Raw genomic sequence first — 17356 nt, 5'->3', positions numbered from 1 at the left:
ACATTGGCTTATGGACAGAAAACAGTGAGTCATAGTAAATGGTTGCTTTTCAGACTGGAGGGTGATTGACAGTTGTGTTCCCCAAGGGTCAGTGCTGTGACCACTGCTTTTTTTTGATATATATAAATGACTTGGATCTTGGAATACAGAATAGAATCTCAAAATTTGCTGACGACACCAAACTTGGAGGTACGGCAAACAGTAAGGATGACATGAAATGCCTGCAACAGGACATTGGCTAGCAAAATGGGCAGAGGGGTGGCAGATGGAATTTAATACTGACAAATGTGGGACAGGCAATATATACTTAATGGCACAGTTCTAAAGAGTGTGCAGGAACAGAGGGACTTGGGGGTGCATGTGCATTGATCTTTGAAGGTGGCAGGGCATATTAAGAGAGTGGTTAGTAAAGCATATGGGATCTTGGGCTTCATAAATAGAGGCATTGAGTACAAAAGCAGGGAAGTTATGCTGAGCTTTTATAAAGCTCTGGTTAGGTCCCAACTAGAGTATTGCATCCAGTTCTGGTCACCACACTTCAGGAAGGATGTGAGGGTCCTTGAGAGGGTGCAGAGGAGATTTACCAGAATGGTTCCAGAGATGGGGGATTTTAGTTACAAGGTTAGATTGGAAAAGCTGGGTTTGTTTTCCTTCGAACAAAGGAGATTGAGGGGAGATTTAATAGAAGTGTACAGGATTATGACAGGCTTAGATAAATTAGACAAGGAAAAGCTGTTCCCATTAATCAATGGTACAAGGACTAGGGGACACTAATTGAAAATTTTGGGCAAAAGATGCAGGGGGAATATGAAGCACTTTTTTTTTACAGTGAAGATGATCAATAACTTCACCAGGAAGTTGGATGGCCACCTGAAAGAAATAGACTTGCAGGGCTTCAGGGATCGAGCTGGGGAGTGGGACTGACTGCATAGCTCCGTGGAAAGCCAGCAAGGACTTGATGGGCCGAATGGCCACCTTCTGTGCTGTAAATGACTTTTTGACTGTAAGTCCCCTTGGGAGAGGTGATGTTGCGTGTTAACCAGACAAGTTGCATGCGAACCCCCCCACCGCAGTTCCGGTCTCTGCCCTAGGCCCTGCCTTCCTCTGTCCAGACTCCGGTTGTACTGGGTTGGCCATTTAGTCATCTGCAGGTGGCTGCTCCAATAAACCGTGTGGCAGGATATCAGGCCCAGGAACTTATCCCACAGCATCTTCCTAGAACTGGGAATTCATGTGGTGCAGGTTCACAATCTGACTTATCAAAGTGTCCCCTTCATAGGGAGGTAAAAAGTGAATTAATGCAACAGTACAACTACTGGAAACCAGGTCAGTTAACAGTTAAAGGAAGAACAGGCAACATTTCTTCAGAAGGTGTTGGAGTTACTGCTCCTTTCTTCATCTATGTGGGGTATGTGATGATATGTTCATAGACTTGCCAAACCCACCATCTCATAGACAAAGAGATCTGGTATAAAAATCATGAGTTGCTATTTTTTTCCAAACGCAAACCAATATAAATGAATAGTTGGTTTATAAACCATATTAGTAATTTATCTAATCTCAAACAGGTCAGAGCTCTTTACAAAAACTATATCACTGTGTCTGAAAATGCTTTACAAAAAAACTTGTAAAAAATCCTACCCATTAACCCCACATGTTTTAAAGGATCCTCCCTCCCACCAGTCACTCCTGGCTGAAACACTTGCCTCCTATTCGGATGAAAGCTAACCCACGTGCTTCAGATTAATGCATTAATAAATTTATCCACAGTGGAGTTAATATCATCACGTCCAAATCTGAATTATTCAAAATATGATAGTGGCAGTTAATACAAACATATGAACAAATGAGAGGTAAAGATTCTTTGGTCTATCTAGCCTGTTATTCACAATTGCAATACCTTGTGCATCATTATACAGATGTTCCCCAAGCATAAAATGTAAAGATTTCAATTATCAGTTATTTTCATTTGCAATATCTTGAAATAATTTAATATAACAAATGACATGGTCATTTAGAGTAATACTGAATGAACAGTACATTGTGGTAATAAAAACAAAAATGCTGGAAATACTCAGCAGGATTGGCAGCATCTGTGGAGAGAAACAGTTAACATTTCAGGTATGTGACCTTTCATCAGAACAGATAAGAAACCTGAACATGCCAAGGCGCTGAATGATAGCTTGAGGCTGGTTAAGCTGGGTTATCGCAAAGACACGTTGAGTGAAATGAATAAGCTTAATAAAACTATGCAAGGTGGAAGAATTGATGCATTCAAAAGGAAACAGCAAGTCTGGAAAGTTCTGGTCTGTGGCATGGCGGAACTAAGAATATGCTTGAGCTCATTCAAGAAAAAAAATCATTGACTTTTATATATTATCAAAGTGAATCTCTCTGGCAACAAATTTAATACTTTTTTCTCGAACTCATGATGGAACAAGCTACTACACACCTGTTGGCGACAAACCTTCAGTGAGAATATTGAAGCTAGCTGCCACCCTCTGTCCTAAAGCTATCAGAAGAGCTCATTGACATTTCTTCTGACAGCTCCTTCAGAACCAAGCTCAGTGAGATACCGTTGAAGACATTTTGGTGCGAATGATCCACTGAATATAGCACAGCTTCTTCTGCAGCAGTGAAAGAGTTGGTCCCATTTAGTAAAACCTGCTTATGTGAAGCTGGATTTTCAACAATGACATCAATGAATCAAATACTGAGCCAGGATGAACATTGACTATGGAATGCACATATGCGTATCAAAGATATCTCAATATCTTGACAGAATCGTTGCCCAGCATCAAGTTTCATATTAAGTAAAACAAAATTGAGTATAAATCCTATTCATTGCAATTTACTATGAATTTCTATTATTCTGCATTTCTGAAATATGTATTTGGTAGTTTATTGCTCTAGCCATAGTCCCAAAGGACCATAGGCATCTCTCCCCATTAGAGACAGTTGGTGATGTATAGCTTGAAGGTCAACACTCCTCAAGCATGGGGCAAGGCGAGGAGGCCTCCATGAACTACCACACCCAGTACGGGGATTGAACCTGCACTGTTGGCGTCTTTTTGCATCACACTCCAGCCATCTAGCCAACTGAGCTAACCCACCTACAGATGACAGGAAAAATCTTTTTAAATCTGCGAACTTGGCTAGATTCAGTTATCACTCCCAACTGCTCACTTTGCATTCTTAGTATCATCTGCATGTCCAAATAAGGCATTTGAGGAATTCTACCCCAATTTGAACTTGGTCACATTTTTTTCTATTCGCTAATCAGCTAAATCACCCACATCACAGCCTGATTATGTTCTATTCTCATTCTATAAAACATGTGCAGGAATCCAACTGCTATAGTTATGCTGCAGATTCAAGTCTAGGACTGGTATCAGTTTGATGTGCATTTGCTTCTTCCCCTAATTATACTAGCAGCTGCACCTCATTAAGTTCAGCAACAAGGAGCTCTACACAGGAAGATTTTCTTTCCAAGTTGCTAATTACAATGTTGAGAATTTCTCAGAATATTAAAAAGATTGGATACATGAAACTAGGTGGAACTTAAAATGATCATCCCACATCTCTTGCTTTACTGTAGTGAAATTGAATAGCCTATGTAGGTTGTACTAGCACTCTTACATTAATGCAGTTACATTGATGCAAAGTGAAGGTATCAATGTACTTTGGTACTTATACATATCACTGTCTTGTTCAAGGCAGCAATTGTTAAATTCTCTCCACACAAAATGTTGTTTCCCCTCCCTCAGTGTAATGTGAAAACTATTCAAATAGTGTCACGTAACATTAAAATGATATAAAAGATTAACTACTAGGCTAGCAAATTTGCTATTACTGTAGAATTTTTATACTTGATTTTTATTCAGTGGTGTCACCCATTTATTAACAAATTTGTTAATACATTAAGTATTTAATGATCTCACTTTCAATAGACAAGTATTTTCTATAATGTAGATTTTATTTGATAGTTAAAATGTTGAATACATTAAATCCAATCAGAAATTACACATCTCAAATGCTGCAGCCACTCATTCAAGACAAGGTTGTAGATCTTGCTGTTAATAGTATTAAAATTGTTGTAGTGAGCACAGTCAATATTATTCCCAGTCAGCAACACTGGTTACACATTTTAAAAGTATCATCCTTTATTGGTGTATTAAGTTTAAAGCTAAATTAGGTAGAATTTAACATTGGAAGGAGGCAGTGTAGGATCAAGTACAAGGAATTATATGTACATATCCCTATATTAATCATCTGTTCCTCTTTCCTCCCCTCCTGATGGATGGATCATGAATGAAAACAGGATTGCTTTACAGTCAGGTCAAGGCCACATTCCCTATGACTACTGATGTTGACTGAAGCCCAAGCCAAGTATTCAGTTTTGAACAAGCAAGCCATCCTTTTTCCTGGGCTTGCTGATCCACTGACAGAACATTACCACTGTGGCAGTGGGAACAATGCTCATCTTCGATAATGACATTCAAAACATACATCAGATATTTCAATTTTCATAAGGTTGAGAATTTGTAATTAAATATGAACATACATATTAGGAGCAGGAGTAGGCCACTTGGCCCTTCGAGCCTGCTCCGCCATTCAATAAGTTCATGGCTGAACTGATTACTCCACATTACCACCTACCCCTGATAAGCAAGGGGGTGGTAGGTTATCAAGAATCTATCTACCTCTACCTTAAACATATTCAAAAAGTGCTGCTTCCACCACTTTTTGAGGAAGAGAATTCCGAAGACTCACGACCCTCAGAAAAAAAATTCTCCTTATCTGTCTTAAATGGGCGACCCCTTATTTTAAATCTCAGAAATGTGTGCACGCTACAGGTACATTTTAATGTTATGTAATCTATTATAGCTATCTTTCAGAGCTAGCACAATTCCCTGCTTAAACATTTATCAGCTGTACCATTCCCCAGCTACCAAGATCTTTAATTCACTGACTGGCAGACTAATCATACTGCAGCTCTCAGTTAAGTGATTATAGCTTATAAATCAAATATGGGACATAATTGAAATAAAAGTAGAAACCAAATGAAAGGAAGTGCATTAGAAGCAAAAGTGACAAAAAGGGCATGAGACAAAAAAAAAGAGAAAATTAAAGTTAAAAATTTCCTACTTCTTAAATCAGCACATTGCTATTTCAAAACACCACACAAAACTTGTGTGTTGGTTTATTTAAGTTACACCAGCATACATTACTCAACAGAGGCTTTTGTTTGACTTCACCATTGGAGAGAAACAGACATTCAATTCAAAAGTTCTACAGACACAGGTTTGCCAGGATATATACATTCATTAAAACTGCAACATTTTCAAGATAAACACAAAACAGGATATTTACATGTAGCACAATGTAGTTCAGAAGCAAACTGGATACATTAAAAAGGAAGCTATAAAAATGATAAGCAACCATACAGAACACAAAATATAAAAAAATTACTTCCCAGAAGTACAAAGGGAAAAAAAAACAGTAATATTACTTACTAGTGTCTGTGTTGGGCAGCTATGGCCTAAATCAACAGGATGCTCTGACCACTAATGCAATTGGTTCTGTTTTAAAGGTTACTGGCTTTCAATGTTACTAATTCTGACTTTGATGATTAAAAAAAGATGTGGACTACTTTGGGTGCTGTGTAAATTTTTTTTAGAAAAATAAAAATCAAAAAAAGGGAAAATTTACTGAGCTCTTTTACACAGGTATTGTGTCAGAATGCAAAACTGACTGTACTGATTTTGAACCTTTTCTTTTTATTCCTTAAATTGTTAATAAACAGAATAAATACTTAATCTCCAATTGTACTTTCGAGCAATTGTAATGTACTGGTCTGTATGTACTGCAGACTTCTATCATAATATTGTATGGTCCCCAGAAATACAACAGCTACCAAAATGTATTATGCCAAGGAATAATTGGAACTATCAAATATTCTAAGAAAAAGATTTAATTTTAATGTGGGTTGGAGGGGGTGGGGGACAGACCCATTAATAGCTTATATTGCAAGATCTTTATAAACAAATTTGGAATTTGAAATTGCTTCCTGCACTACGAAGAACAAAAGGAAAGTTAAAAAAAACACAGTGGCTCACTATTTCAAATTCAGCTGAAATCTTCTTGGTATTAGTAAACATCAAAACCGTTCCAATTTTAATTGCACCGTAAAACATCTTTATAAATAGAAAAGCAGCATGATACATACATAAAATCCAATTACCAAAAAAGTGTAATAGATATTTGAAACGTTATCAGACCTTTAACAGGCCAATTAAATGAAAATAGAATATATAATTTAAATTATATACTTTTAAAAACTTTTTACAGCACTGGACTGTAAACACCTTTACTACCATCTGGATATTTACAAGCAGCTGGTTTAGTACGCTTAAAAGGTTCAAACTATCCTTTTAGTGCATCCCATTATTTTAAATTAAGTCTATTTAAAATATTAAAAGGTTTGCCAAGTAAACCCACTGCAAATCTAAAATGCAAAAATCTGGTAAACATAAAACAAACAGCGCTGAAGAAAGACCATTCATTAAATGTAGTGTACTGGTGTAAATGGACAGCGGTTGCATGTTTCAGCTGTGTGTGGATAGCACTATTCACTAGCTTTCTGATCCAGGATTCCCTTCGTTCTTTCGTCACATCTCTTCTTGATGGCCTCTATTGCAGCTAGCTCCTTAGCTTCCTTCTTTTGGTTTCTTGCCTCAAATTGTAACCTTTTAATAGCAGTAAAAGATTAAAATAAGTTAGAGCAGAGATAGTGAACAAATAAGCTACAATTACAGGTATGAAATTCATAATGCATTTCAAGGTTAAACATCTACAATATACTACAGTTTATTTTATTATAAAAAGGAGCCAGTGTATCAGGAGAAAAAACAGCTCAAGAAACCATCACAGAGGATACATTTCTGCCTAGATGCAAAAAAACAAAATGTTTAAATTTGTCCAAAATAACTGCAATTTTTCCTGGAATGCTTTTTGTGGTTAGGTGCTTTAAAAAAAAAAATCATGAATTTTGCTCATCAAACTAAGACATTTGGGCTAGAGAGTGAAACACTCTCCATGTTGTCCAGCTCATCACAGTGAACTAAATTCAGGCACACAGTTAGGGCAGAGTGGAGGTCCGAGTCTAACACAATATTGTTAAAACTTCACCAGGATTTGTAAAACATGATATTTTAAAACCAGTTTTCCAGTCGAATGCAGCAAGAGTTGAGAAAATGTCTAGCAATTTTTAGTAATTATGAAATTGACAAATTAATAGATGGCTGGACTTTGAAATTGATTTTTCCTTTTAAACTGTTGTTGAGAATACTGAGATTCAGGCTACTAGGCTAGATGGGATTGAGGTTCACAAGGAGGAGGTATTAGCAATTTTGGAAAGCGTGAAAATAGATAAGTCCCCTGGGCCAGATGGGATTTATCCTAGGATTCTCTGGGAAGCTAGGGAGGAGATTGCAGAGCCTTTGTCCTTGATCTTTATGTCGTCATTGTCGACAGGTATAGTGCCGGAAGACTGGAGGATAGCAAATGTTGTCCCCTTGTTCAAGAAGGGGAGTAGAGACAGCCCTGGTAATTATAGACCTGTGAGCCTTACTTCGGTTGTGGGTAAAATGTTGGAAAAGGTTATAAGAGACAGGATTTATAATCATCTTGAAAAGAATAAGTTCATTAGAGATAGTCAGCACGGTTTTGTGACGGGTAGGTCGTGCCTCACAAACCTTATTGAGTTTTTCGAGAAGGTGACCAAACAGGTGGATGAGGGTAAAGCAGTGGATGTGGCGTATATGGATTTCAGTAAGGCGTTTGATAAGGTTCCCCACGGTAGGCTATTGCAGAAAATACGGAAGTATGGGGTTGAAGGTGATTTAGAGCTTTGGATCAGAAATTGGCTAGCTGAAAGAAGACAGAGGGTGATGGTTGATGGCAAATGTTCATCCTGGAGTTTAGTTACTAGTGGTGTACCGCAAGGATCTGTTTTGGGGCCACTGCTGTTTGTCATTTTTATAAATGACCTGGAAGAGGGTGTAGAAGGGTGGGTTAGTAAATTTGCAGATGACACTAAGGTCGGTGGAGTTGTGGATAGTGTCGAAGGATGTTGTAGGGTACAGAGGGACATAGATAGGCTGCAGAGCTGGGCTGAGAGATGGCAAATGGAGTTTAATGCGGAAAAGTGTGAGGTGATTCACTTTGGAAGGAGTAACAGGAATGCAGAGGACTGGGCTAATGGGAAGATTCTTGGTAGTGTAGATGAACAGAGAGATCTTGGTGTCCAGGTGCATAAATCCCTGAAGGTTGCTAACCAGGTTAATAGGGCTGTTAAGATGGCATATGGTGTGTTAGCTTTTATTAGTAGGGGGATCGAGTTTCGGAGCCAAGAGGTCATGCTGCAGCTGTACAAAACTCTGGTGAGACCGCACCTGGAGTATTGCGTGCAGTTCTGGTCACCGCATTATAGGAAGGATGTGGAAGCTATGGAAAGGGTGCAGAGGAGATTTACTAGGATGTTGCCTGGTATGGAGGGAAGGTCTTACGAGGAAAGGCTGAGGGACTTGAGGTTGTTTTCGTTGGAGCGAAGGAGGAGAGGTGACTTAATAGAGACATATAAGATAATCAGAGGGTTAGATAGGGTGGATAGTGAGAGTCTTTTTCCTCGGATGGTGATGGCAAACACGAGGGGACATAGCTTCAAGTTGAGGGGTGATAGATATAGGACAGATGTGAGAGGTAGTTTCTTTACTCAGAGAGTAGTAAGGGCGTGGAACGCCCTGCCTGCAGCAGTAGTAGATTCGCCAACTTTAAGGGCATTTAAGTGGTCATTGGATAGATATATGGATGAAAATGGAATAGTGTAGGTCAGATGGTTTCACAGGTCGGCACAACTTCGAGGGCCGAAGGGCCTGTGCTGCGCTGTAATGTTCTAATTCTAATTCCTCAATGCTAACATCAAGCACTCCTAGGACAACTAGGACAGAATGGGCTAGTTGCAGAGTGAAGCATGTGCCACACTCCCAGGCCAGGTACAGCATGGATTAGATGAGTGTAAAATTCTCTCCAACTCTGCCCAACAATATGTCTCGGTTCTAACTGCAGGTGAGCACCCACTAATGCATTTAGATAACGGGGTAGAGTTTCCGCTTTGGGTGCAAAGCCAATTATGGATCTTCAAATAATGTTTTGCCAGATCTTTCTTCTAGCCTTTTACTTAAAAACAGTTCTATCAGCAAAATGAAAAGTATAGTTGAAAAGCAAGTAAAATAACAATCTCTTGTACAGCTCAGTGTAAACAAATAACTTTTACTTATTGATTTAAAAAAAAAGACTGGGGGTAGATTTTCAACTTTGGGTGTAATTGGCAATCTGAACACAAATTGCCCTCAAAATAGCATTGGTTTGGAGAAGTGCTCCCTCTTCTCCTCAAGTTTTCACTCAGACTCATCTGCATATCACTGAATGCAAAATATGCCATGAAGTAGTGCTTTAGAACAATTTTAAAAATGAATTTGCTTTAAAAATGTTCCAGAAAATATTAGTGGTTATTTGGTGCAGTTTGATTAATGCAGCTGAAAAGGAGTTTGATCACAAAAATTAAGCATTTTGAATTGGTGTCTCGTCCACCATCTGTGAGTACCCCAATTTTAAATAACAAAAAATAACTTTAGAAAACATACATTTTAGTTATATTGGGAAATAGTCACTTTTAGTAAATTAACTATTATATGCTAAAGCTTTTAAAATGTGCTAATTACTGTCCTCGCAGCTAACCCCCCCTCGCCCCCCACAACTTTAAGAGCTTTCTTGAAGGCCCACAAGTGGATGTAATTAGCAAAACTTGCAATGGTAATTAATTCATCCTGGGGGCTCGCTTCCAGCACAATGTTTTTCAAACAAGTGCAAAAGATTTCCAGACTTGAATTGCACTGAATGTAATGTGTTTAAAATTCCACGTGCTCATTTGGCTAATTTCAGGAGAATTGCATTGCAAATAAAAAAAACAGCACAACCTAGTGGAAAACTCTAGGAAAATATTTTTGAATGCATGTAGCGATGTTTTGTTTTGGTGTGATTGATCCATAAACAAGTGAAATCACTAAACTGTGATAAAAGCACCACAGAATAAAATGCCAAGGATAAATACAGTACATATGGCAACTGGTCAGCAGCAAATATTCGAATATGCAATCATTTCCACAAATGGTCCCTCCTTGCCCCACACTGTCTTCAGCAATACTGGCTGATGATTAGTATCTAAATTTCTCCAAATGATGCTCTATATCTAGCTACTAACTTTGCAACAGCAGACCTGCCTTCCAACTCTCTAATAAACATCCCTATGGAAAACCACTCAACCTCTGTGCAATACACAGCAAAACATAGTCCAAATTGGAAATCTGAAAGCCTATCCGCACCCTAAAACCTTGTGATGTACACTTTCTTCTCTTTAAAACCCACTTTAAAAACAAAACCCTAATTCTGTCCACTCAGATTCAGATTCCCAGCATATTGCATGAGCCCAGTGATTGTTGCTAGGTTATTATTTGAGCATGGAGGACATTATAAGCAAGGCCAATTCTATTTTTACCTGATGTTCTCACAAATACTTTTGCTGGATAGTGATTAGCAGAAATCTTGGCTATTTTCCCTCCCTATCTACCAAGATCTGATGGAAATCAGCACAAACCAGGAACTGAACCCATGAACTTCATTTTGAGATATGCATTTGATTTCAAAAATATCTTTAAATTTTAGCCTAGGAAAACACTGGGTCACATTTCTAATTTACAAAAGCACAATTCTGTTGCCGATAAGCTCTTCCACTTCCAAATTCTCTACCATTGGAACTAATCTGTTAATTCTTTCTCTGCATTTATAAAGGAGGCCTTGAAGAATTATCCAAAAACCCCTTCAGAATCACCTCAGTCCTTGGCCTGCTACAGTCTTCCAATGATGATCAGAGTGATACAACACTGAAACAGTCCCTTCGGCCCACCGAATCTGTGCCGACCAACAACCACCCATTTATACTAATCCTACATTAATCCCATATTCCCTACCACATCCCCACCATTCTCTTACCACCTACCTACACTAGGGGCAATTTACAATGCTTTACAATTTACAAGCTCGAGAAACAGCATCTCATCTTGCGACTGTGCACTTTACAGCCTTCTAGACTCAACCTTAAAACCCATCTCGTTCACTAATGTCCTTTAGTGAAGGAAATCTTCTGTCCTTACCTGGTCTGACCAATATGCAACTCCAGACCCACAGCAATATGGTTGACTCTTTAAAAAAAAAGCCCTCTAAAATGGCCTAGTCAGTCACTCAGTTGTATTAAAACACTACAAATCAATAAAAGGAGTGAAACTGGACAGACCACCTGGTATCAACCCAGGCGCTGGAAATAACATCTGGAAACCCAGCCATGTCGACCCTGCAAAGTCCTCCTTATTAACATCTGGGGACTGCTGCTAAAGTTGAGAGCTGTCCCACAAACCAGTCAAGCAACAGCCCGACAGTCATATTCACAGAATCATACCATACAGAATGTCCCAGACACCGTCACCATCCCTGGGTACGTCCTGTCCCACCGGCAGGACAGACCCAGCAACGGTGGTGGCACAGTTGTATACAGTCGGGAGGGAATTGCCCTGGGAGTCCTCAACAATGACTCCAGACCCCATGAGTCTCATGGCATCAGGTCAAACATGGGCAAGGAAACCTCCTGAGTATCACCTACCGTCCCCCTCCCGCACCCACCTCAGCTGATGAATCAGTACTCATCCATGTTGAACACCACTTGGAGGAACCACTGAGGGTGGCAAGGGTGCAGAATGTACTCTGGGTGGGGAACTTCAATGTCCATAACCAAGAGTGGCTCGGTAGCACCATTACTGACCAAGCCGTAAAGAACATAGCTGCTAGACTGGGTCTGTGGCAGGTGGTGACAGAACCCAGAGGGAAAAACATACTTGACCTTGTCCTCACCAATCTGCCTGTTGCAGATGCATCTGTCCATGACAGTGGTAAGAGAGATCACTGCACAGTCCTTGCGGAGATGAAGTCCTGCCTTCATGTTGAGGATACCCTCCATCTTGTTGTGTGGCACTACCACCGTGCTAAATGGGATAGATTTTGAACAGATCTAGGAATGCAAAACTGGGCATCTATGAGGCGCTGTGGGCCATCAGCAGCAGAATTGTACTCAACCACAATCTGTAGGCCCGGCATACCCCCACTCTACCATTACCATCAAGCCAGGGGATCAACCCTGGTTCAATGAAGAGTGCAGGAGGGCATGCCAGGTGCAGCACCAAGCATACTTCAAAATGAGGTGTCAACCTGGTGAAGCTACAACCCAAGACTACTTGCATGCCAAATAGCATAAGCAACAAGCAATAGAGATAAGTGATCCCACAACCAACAGATCATATCTAAGCTCTGCAGTTCTGCCACATCCAGTTGTGAATGGTGGAGGACAACTAAACAACTAACTGGAGGAGGTGGATCCACAAATATCCCCATCCTCAACGATGGGGGAGCCCAACACAACAGTGCAAAAGATGAGGCTGAAGCATTTGCAACCATTTTCAGCCAGGAGGTGCGGAGTGGATTATCCATCTCGGCCTCCTCCTGAGGTCCCCAGCATCATAGATGCCAGTCTTCAACCAATTTGATTCACTTCATGTGATATCAAGGAACGACTGAAGGCACTGGATACTGCAAAGGCTATGGGCCCTGATAATATTCCGGCAATAGCACTGATGACCTGTGCTCCAGAACTTGCCGCGCCCTTAGCCAAGCTGTTATAATACAGCTACAACACTGGCATCTAACTGACAATGTGGAAAATTGCCCAGGTATATCCTGTACACAAAAAAGGACAAATCCAACCCAGCCAATTACCGCCCCAGTCTACTCTTGATCATCAGTAAAGTGATGGAAGGTGTCATTGACAGTGCCATCAAGCAGCACTTGCTCAGCAATAACCTGCTCAGTAATGCTCATTTTGAGTTCTGCCAGGGCCACTCAGCTCCTGACCTCATTACAGCCTTGGCTCAAACAAGGACAAAAGAGCTGAACTCAAGAGGTGAAGTGAGAGTAACTGCCCTTGACATCAAGGTAGCATTTGACTGAGTATGGCACCAAGGAGCTCTAGAAAAACTGGAGTCAAAGGGAATCAGGGGAAAACTCTCTGCTGGTTGGAGTCATACCCAGCGCAAAGAAAGATGGCTGTGGTTGTTGGAGGTCAATCATCTGAGCTCCAGGACATCACTGCAGGAGTTCCTCAGGGTAGTGTCCTAGGCCCAACCATCTTCAACTGCTTCAATGCCCTTCCTTCATTCATAAGGTAAGTGGGGATGTTTGCTGATGATTGCACAATGTTCAGCACCATTCACGACTCCTCAGATATTGAAGCAGTCCGTGTAGAAATGCAGCAAGACAGACCTGGACAATATCTAGGCTTGGACTGATAAGTGGCAAGAAACATTTGTGCCGCACAAGTGCTAGGCAATGACTATCTCCGACAAGAGAGAATCTAACCATCTCCCCTTAACATTCAATGGCATTACGATTGCTGAATCCCCCACTATCAACATCCTGGAGTTACTTTCTCCCCCGTACCAGATTTGTTGTTCAATCTATGCTGTTATCTCACCTCAACCAGATCAAATGGGACACATTAACTGGTCTCAGCTCCACTCGATGAGGAAGCAGAAAAAAAAATTGTCCTTCCATAGTCAAACAGCCTGCTGGTGCTTGCTGTTTGGGTTCATACAAAGTAAAGCCAATTGACTGAGGTACTAGAAAGTGGGCACCTACAAAAAGAATTGCAGCAATTGGCTAGTCTTCAGGAGAAAATGGATTACATTTTTGGATCAGCCGCGAGTAGATTTAAAGAACTTAGGTCTGTTCAGAATGAGATTTATGAGGAAGGTTCCCCAAAATAACCATTCATGATAATTACAGGACTAAGATCTTTAAAGAGACAGTGGCTGTAAATCATTCCTTGACTTCACCCACCCTGCCTAGCCAACATGAATGACGGCAATAGCTTTTGTAAGCAGATGCTGAGTGGGTAGAAATTATAAATTGTTAAATATCTGGGCAGGAAAGGGTGAGCCAAATGCTTACATAATATCAAATAACCAGTCACTCAAAAAATTTGCTTGCATTAAGATTCCTAAAAAAGTTAGCCAAATTAACCAAGTCTCCTCAGCAATCAAATTTATTGTACAGTGTTTCAGCCATACAGATCAATGAACTGACATCAGTTTCTCTTGGCCGGGGTCATCACTCCTGATTGCTATCTAAAATGTTCTCGGAAGGTCTCTTGTATTGATATTGAGTATGGACAGAATTACGCTGCGTTGCAGCTATGATGGTTGCTGATGCCAAATGCTCCCCTCCCAAACATTCATCCAGGTTTACGCAAGAAGAATGGCTAACTGGATTAGATACTGGAGCTGTACATTTCCAATGGCTTCAGCAGCCCAGCACAAATTGTTGCATTCTGTAAAAAAAAGGCACAAGAGAACAACTTTGTTCCTTCTCTAATCTTCACAAAATTCAAGTTACAAATATGCACTTATAAAATATATTGCTTTACCCTGATCACACAACTAGCAAATACAGGGCAATCAGTACTAAAATGCAAAATAAGTAGAAGTACAATGACAGATAATCAAATCATTCATAACAATTCTGATGCCTAGCGCCAAAGACTTAAAAACTAGGAATTATTTGCTGGACAGTTTCCATCTAACATATCAGATTAAAAGGGAAATAGCCAGCAAATGACTTTAAAGAAATCAATTTTTCTCACCTATTCTTAATTATTCTTTGAACAATGTGGTCTGTAGTGAGATCATTACCACTATGGATTGATTTGAATATGTTGCGTCGTTTAGGTTCCTGCAGTGAAAGTAAAATACAATAAAAAAAACTGAACACAAATAATAACTTAAGACCAAATGATTTTTTGCTCATATTTAATATAAAACTACCATGTTGCATTTTCATCCTCTTTGGAATATGAAACATTGTTTCTCAATGCCTCTTGCATTGGCCTCGGGAGGCAAAACACAGTTAGCAGCAATACTGCAGAAATGTGATCCAGATCAAGACAACATTTGGCATGAAAGTGAGTCACACTTCCAGGTGATCTGAAGTGGATTGCCATTAAGGCCACAGCAAACTGAATCGCATATACATACATTTTTTAAAAAAAGGTTTACCAGTAACATTCTAATTTGATGACATTTATAAAGTTGAATCTAGGACAATGCTATAATTTGAAAAAGGCCAGCTTACAAATGCAAATATACACACTACTTTCCACATCAGCCCAAAATGTGGAACCTGCTGCAGATACCCAAAAAAAAGACAAAAGATGATTCTAGTGTCCTGTAATTGCGATGTCAGTAGAAAACACCTAAAAGCTTTACCTTCCAGCTTATCCCAGATTTTGTCAGACATGCAAGGAAAGCTGCTTCTGTAGATTGCTGGAATGAGCAATTATCTCAGAGCATGAGCAGTACCAGCCTTCCCCAACTGTATACTGCATGAATAATTCTATACAATGTCAAATATTGAAAAGTTAGCATTCAATGGATGCATGATGTTGAAGCGGTTGTTTAGAAGCAGATTCAACACTTTACATGCTCAACTAATTGAGTTTATTCTTATGTAGTATGACCCATTTCTAAGTTCTAAAGCTGAGTAAAGCAAATGGGTATACTTGAAAGCATATTCTAAGATTTCTCTGAAAGGGCTGGGCAGAGGTGTTGAAAAATAAATAAAGTAGATGCTTTGGGCGGCACAGTGGTTGGGCGGCACAGTGGTTAGCACCGCAGCCTCACAGCTCCAGCGACCCGGGTTCAATTCTGGGTACTGCCTGTGCGGAGTTTGCAAGTTTTCCCTGTGACCGCGTGGGTTTTCGCCGGGTGCTCCGGTTTCCTCCCACAGCCAAAAGACTTGCAGGTTGATAGGTAAATTGGCCATTGTAAATTGTCCCTAGTGTAGGTAGGTGGCAGGGAATATGGGATTACTGTAGGGTTAGTATAAATGGGTGGTTGTTGGTCGGCACAGACTCAGTGGGCCGAAGGACCTGTTTCAGTGCTGTATCTCTAAATAAATAAAAATAAATAAATGCTGAATAGTCAGTACAAACCAAAAAAGTTCTCAGTTTAATCTATTTATCCAGGAGAGTGGATGAGATGCCCTGGCGGCTCCAGGAAATCAGCTGGTTTAAAAATAATTGCTGTCCAGTGACCCCACTGGAAAAAAGTTTGACCTTGCACCCCTCACATTCCCCATTCCAACCTACTTCCTCCTGTGTCTGCCCAGAGAAGCCTCCCCTAAAGTCACTTACAATAGCAGTTTCAAACTCCCAACGAAGCCTTTTGTCATCTGTTTGCCACAACATTTCAGCAGCTAATCAATCTGTTCTGTCACTTCCTCACTGCCTTCGATGCCCTTAGGCCCCAGCAAAACCCTTACTTTCTCCCAACCCGGTAGCCAGCAAACCCCCAGCACCACCCCCCCCCACCCCCGGGCACCCTCTACAAAAGCCCCGATGCAAAGTCCATAGGAGGCAGATTTGAATGCTTATGACTCACAGCTACTTTAGATCTGGCCAGACTACATCAAACTCTTCTTAGCCAAATCTGCTCTTTACTCCAGGATGACCCTTAAATGTAAAGATAATTCAAATTTCTCTTACCCACCTTCTTCTTAAACCCCTCCACTCTCATCTCCCAACAAGTACGAGTTGTTCGTAGATGTCATTCTCACTAAGATTGAGAACATCAGTTCAGCTGCCTCTGCTGCATCCCTCCCTTCCCTTTTCCCACCATGCCAAGGTTCCTCCCCTCCCCATTCTCTACTTTCTCCATCTGCCCTTGTGCTCGCTGAGCTCATCTTGTCTATGAGATCCACTATTGATGTAGTCTATATGGATTTTTAGCAAGGCTTTGATAAAGTCCCATACGGCAGACTGGTCACAAAAGTAAAAACCCATGGAATCCAAGGCAAAGTGGCAAGTTGGATTCAAAACTGGCTCAGGGGCAGGAAGCAAAGGGTAATGGTTGATGGGTGTTTATGACTGGAAGTTTCCAGTGGGTTTCTGCAGGGCTCAGTGATTTGGACTTGAATGTAGTGGGTATGATTAAGAAGTCTGCAGATGATACAAACATTTTTATTTTGTTCATTGATGGGATGTGGGCGTCACTGGCTATGCCAGCATTTATTGCCCACCCCTAATTGCCCTTAAGGTGGTGGTGAGCTGCCTTCTTGAACTGCTGCAGTCCATGGGAGG

The 17356-nt window shown here is 40.5% G+C and overlaps 1 protein-coding gene across 2 annotated transcripts in view; it reads right to left on the bottom strand.

Moving 5' to 3' along the window:
• Nucleotides 1-5170: 5170 nt before the first annotated feature.
• Nucleotides 5171-17356, bottom strand: part of pcyt2 (phosphate cytidylyltransferase 2, ethanolamine) — a 58839-nt gene continuing 46653 nt past the window's right edge. For both annotated transcript variants that reach the window (XM_068058426.1, XM_068058427.1), the window contains 2 exons: nt 14864-14952; nt 5171-6749 (listed from right to left, as the gene is read on the bottom strand). In XM_068058426.1, the coding sequence (XP_067914527.1) occupies nt 6629-6749; nt 14864-14952 (210 nt within the window). In that variant the 3' untranslated portion in view covers nt 5171-6628. The remainder of the gene's footprint in view (nt 6750-14863; nt 14953-17356) is intronic.

Source organism: Heterodontus francisci, chromosome 26 (genome assembly GCF_036365525.1).
Source record: "Heterodontus francisci isolate sHetFra1 chromosome 26, sHetFra1.hap1, whole genome shotgun sequence".
NCBI classification, from domain to species: domain Eukaryota; kingdom Metazoa; phylum Chordata; class Chondrichthyes; order Heterodontiformes; family Heterodontidae; genus Heterodontus; species Heterodontus francisci.
Note: the sequence above shows the minus strand (reverse complement) of the source record. Positions and strands in the feature narration are given on the sequence as shown.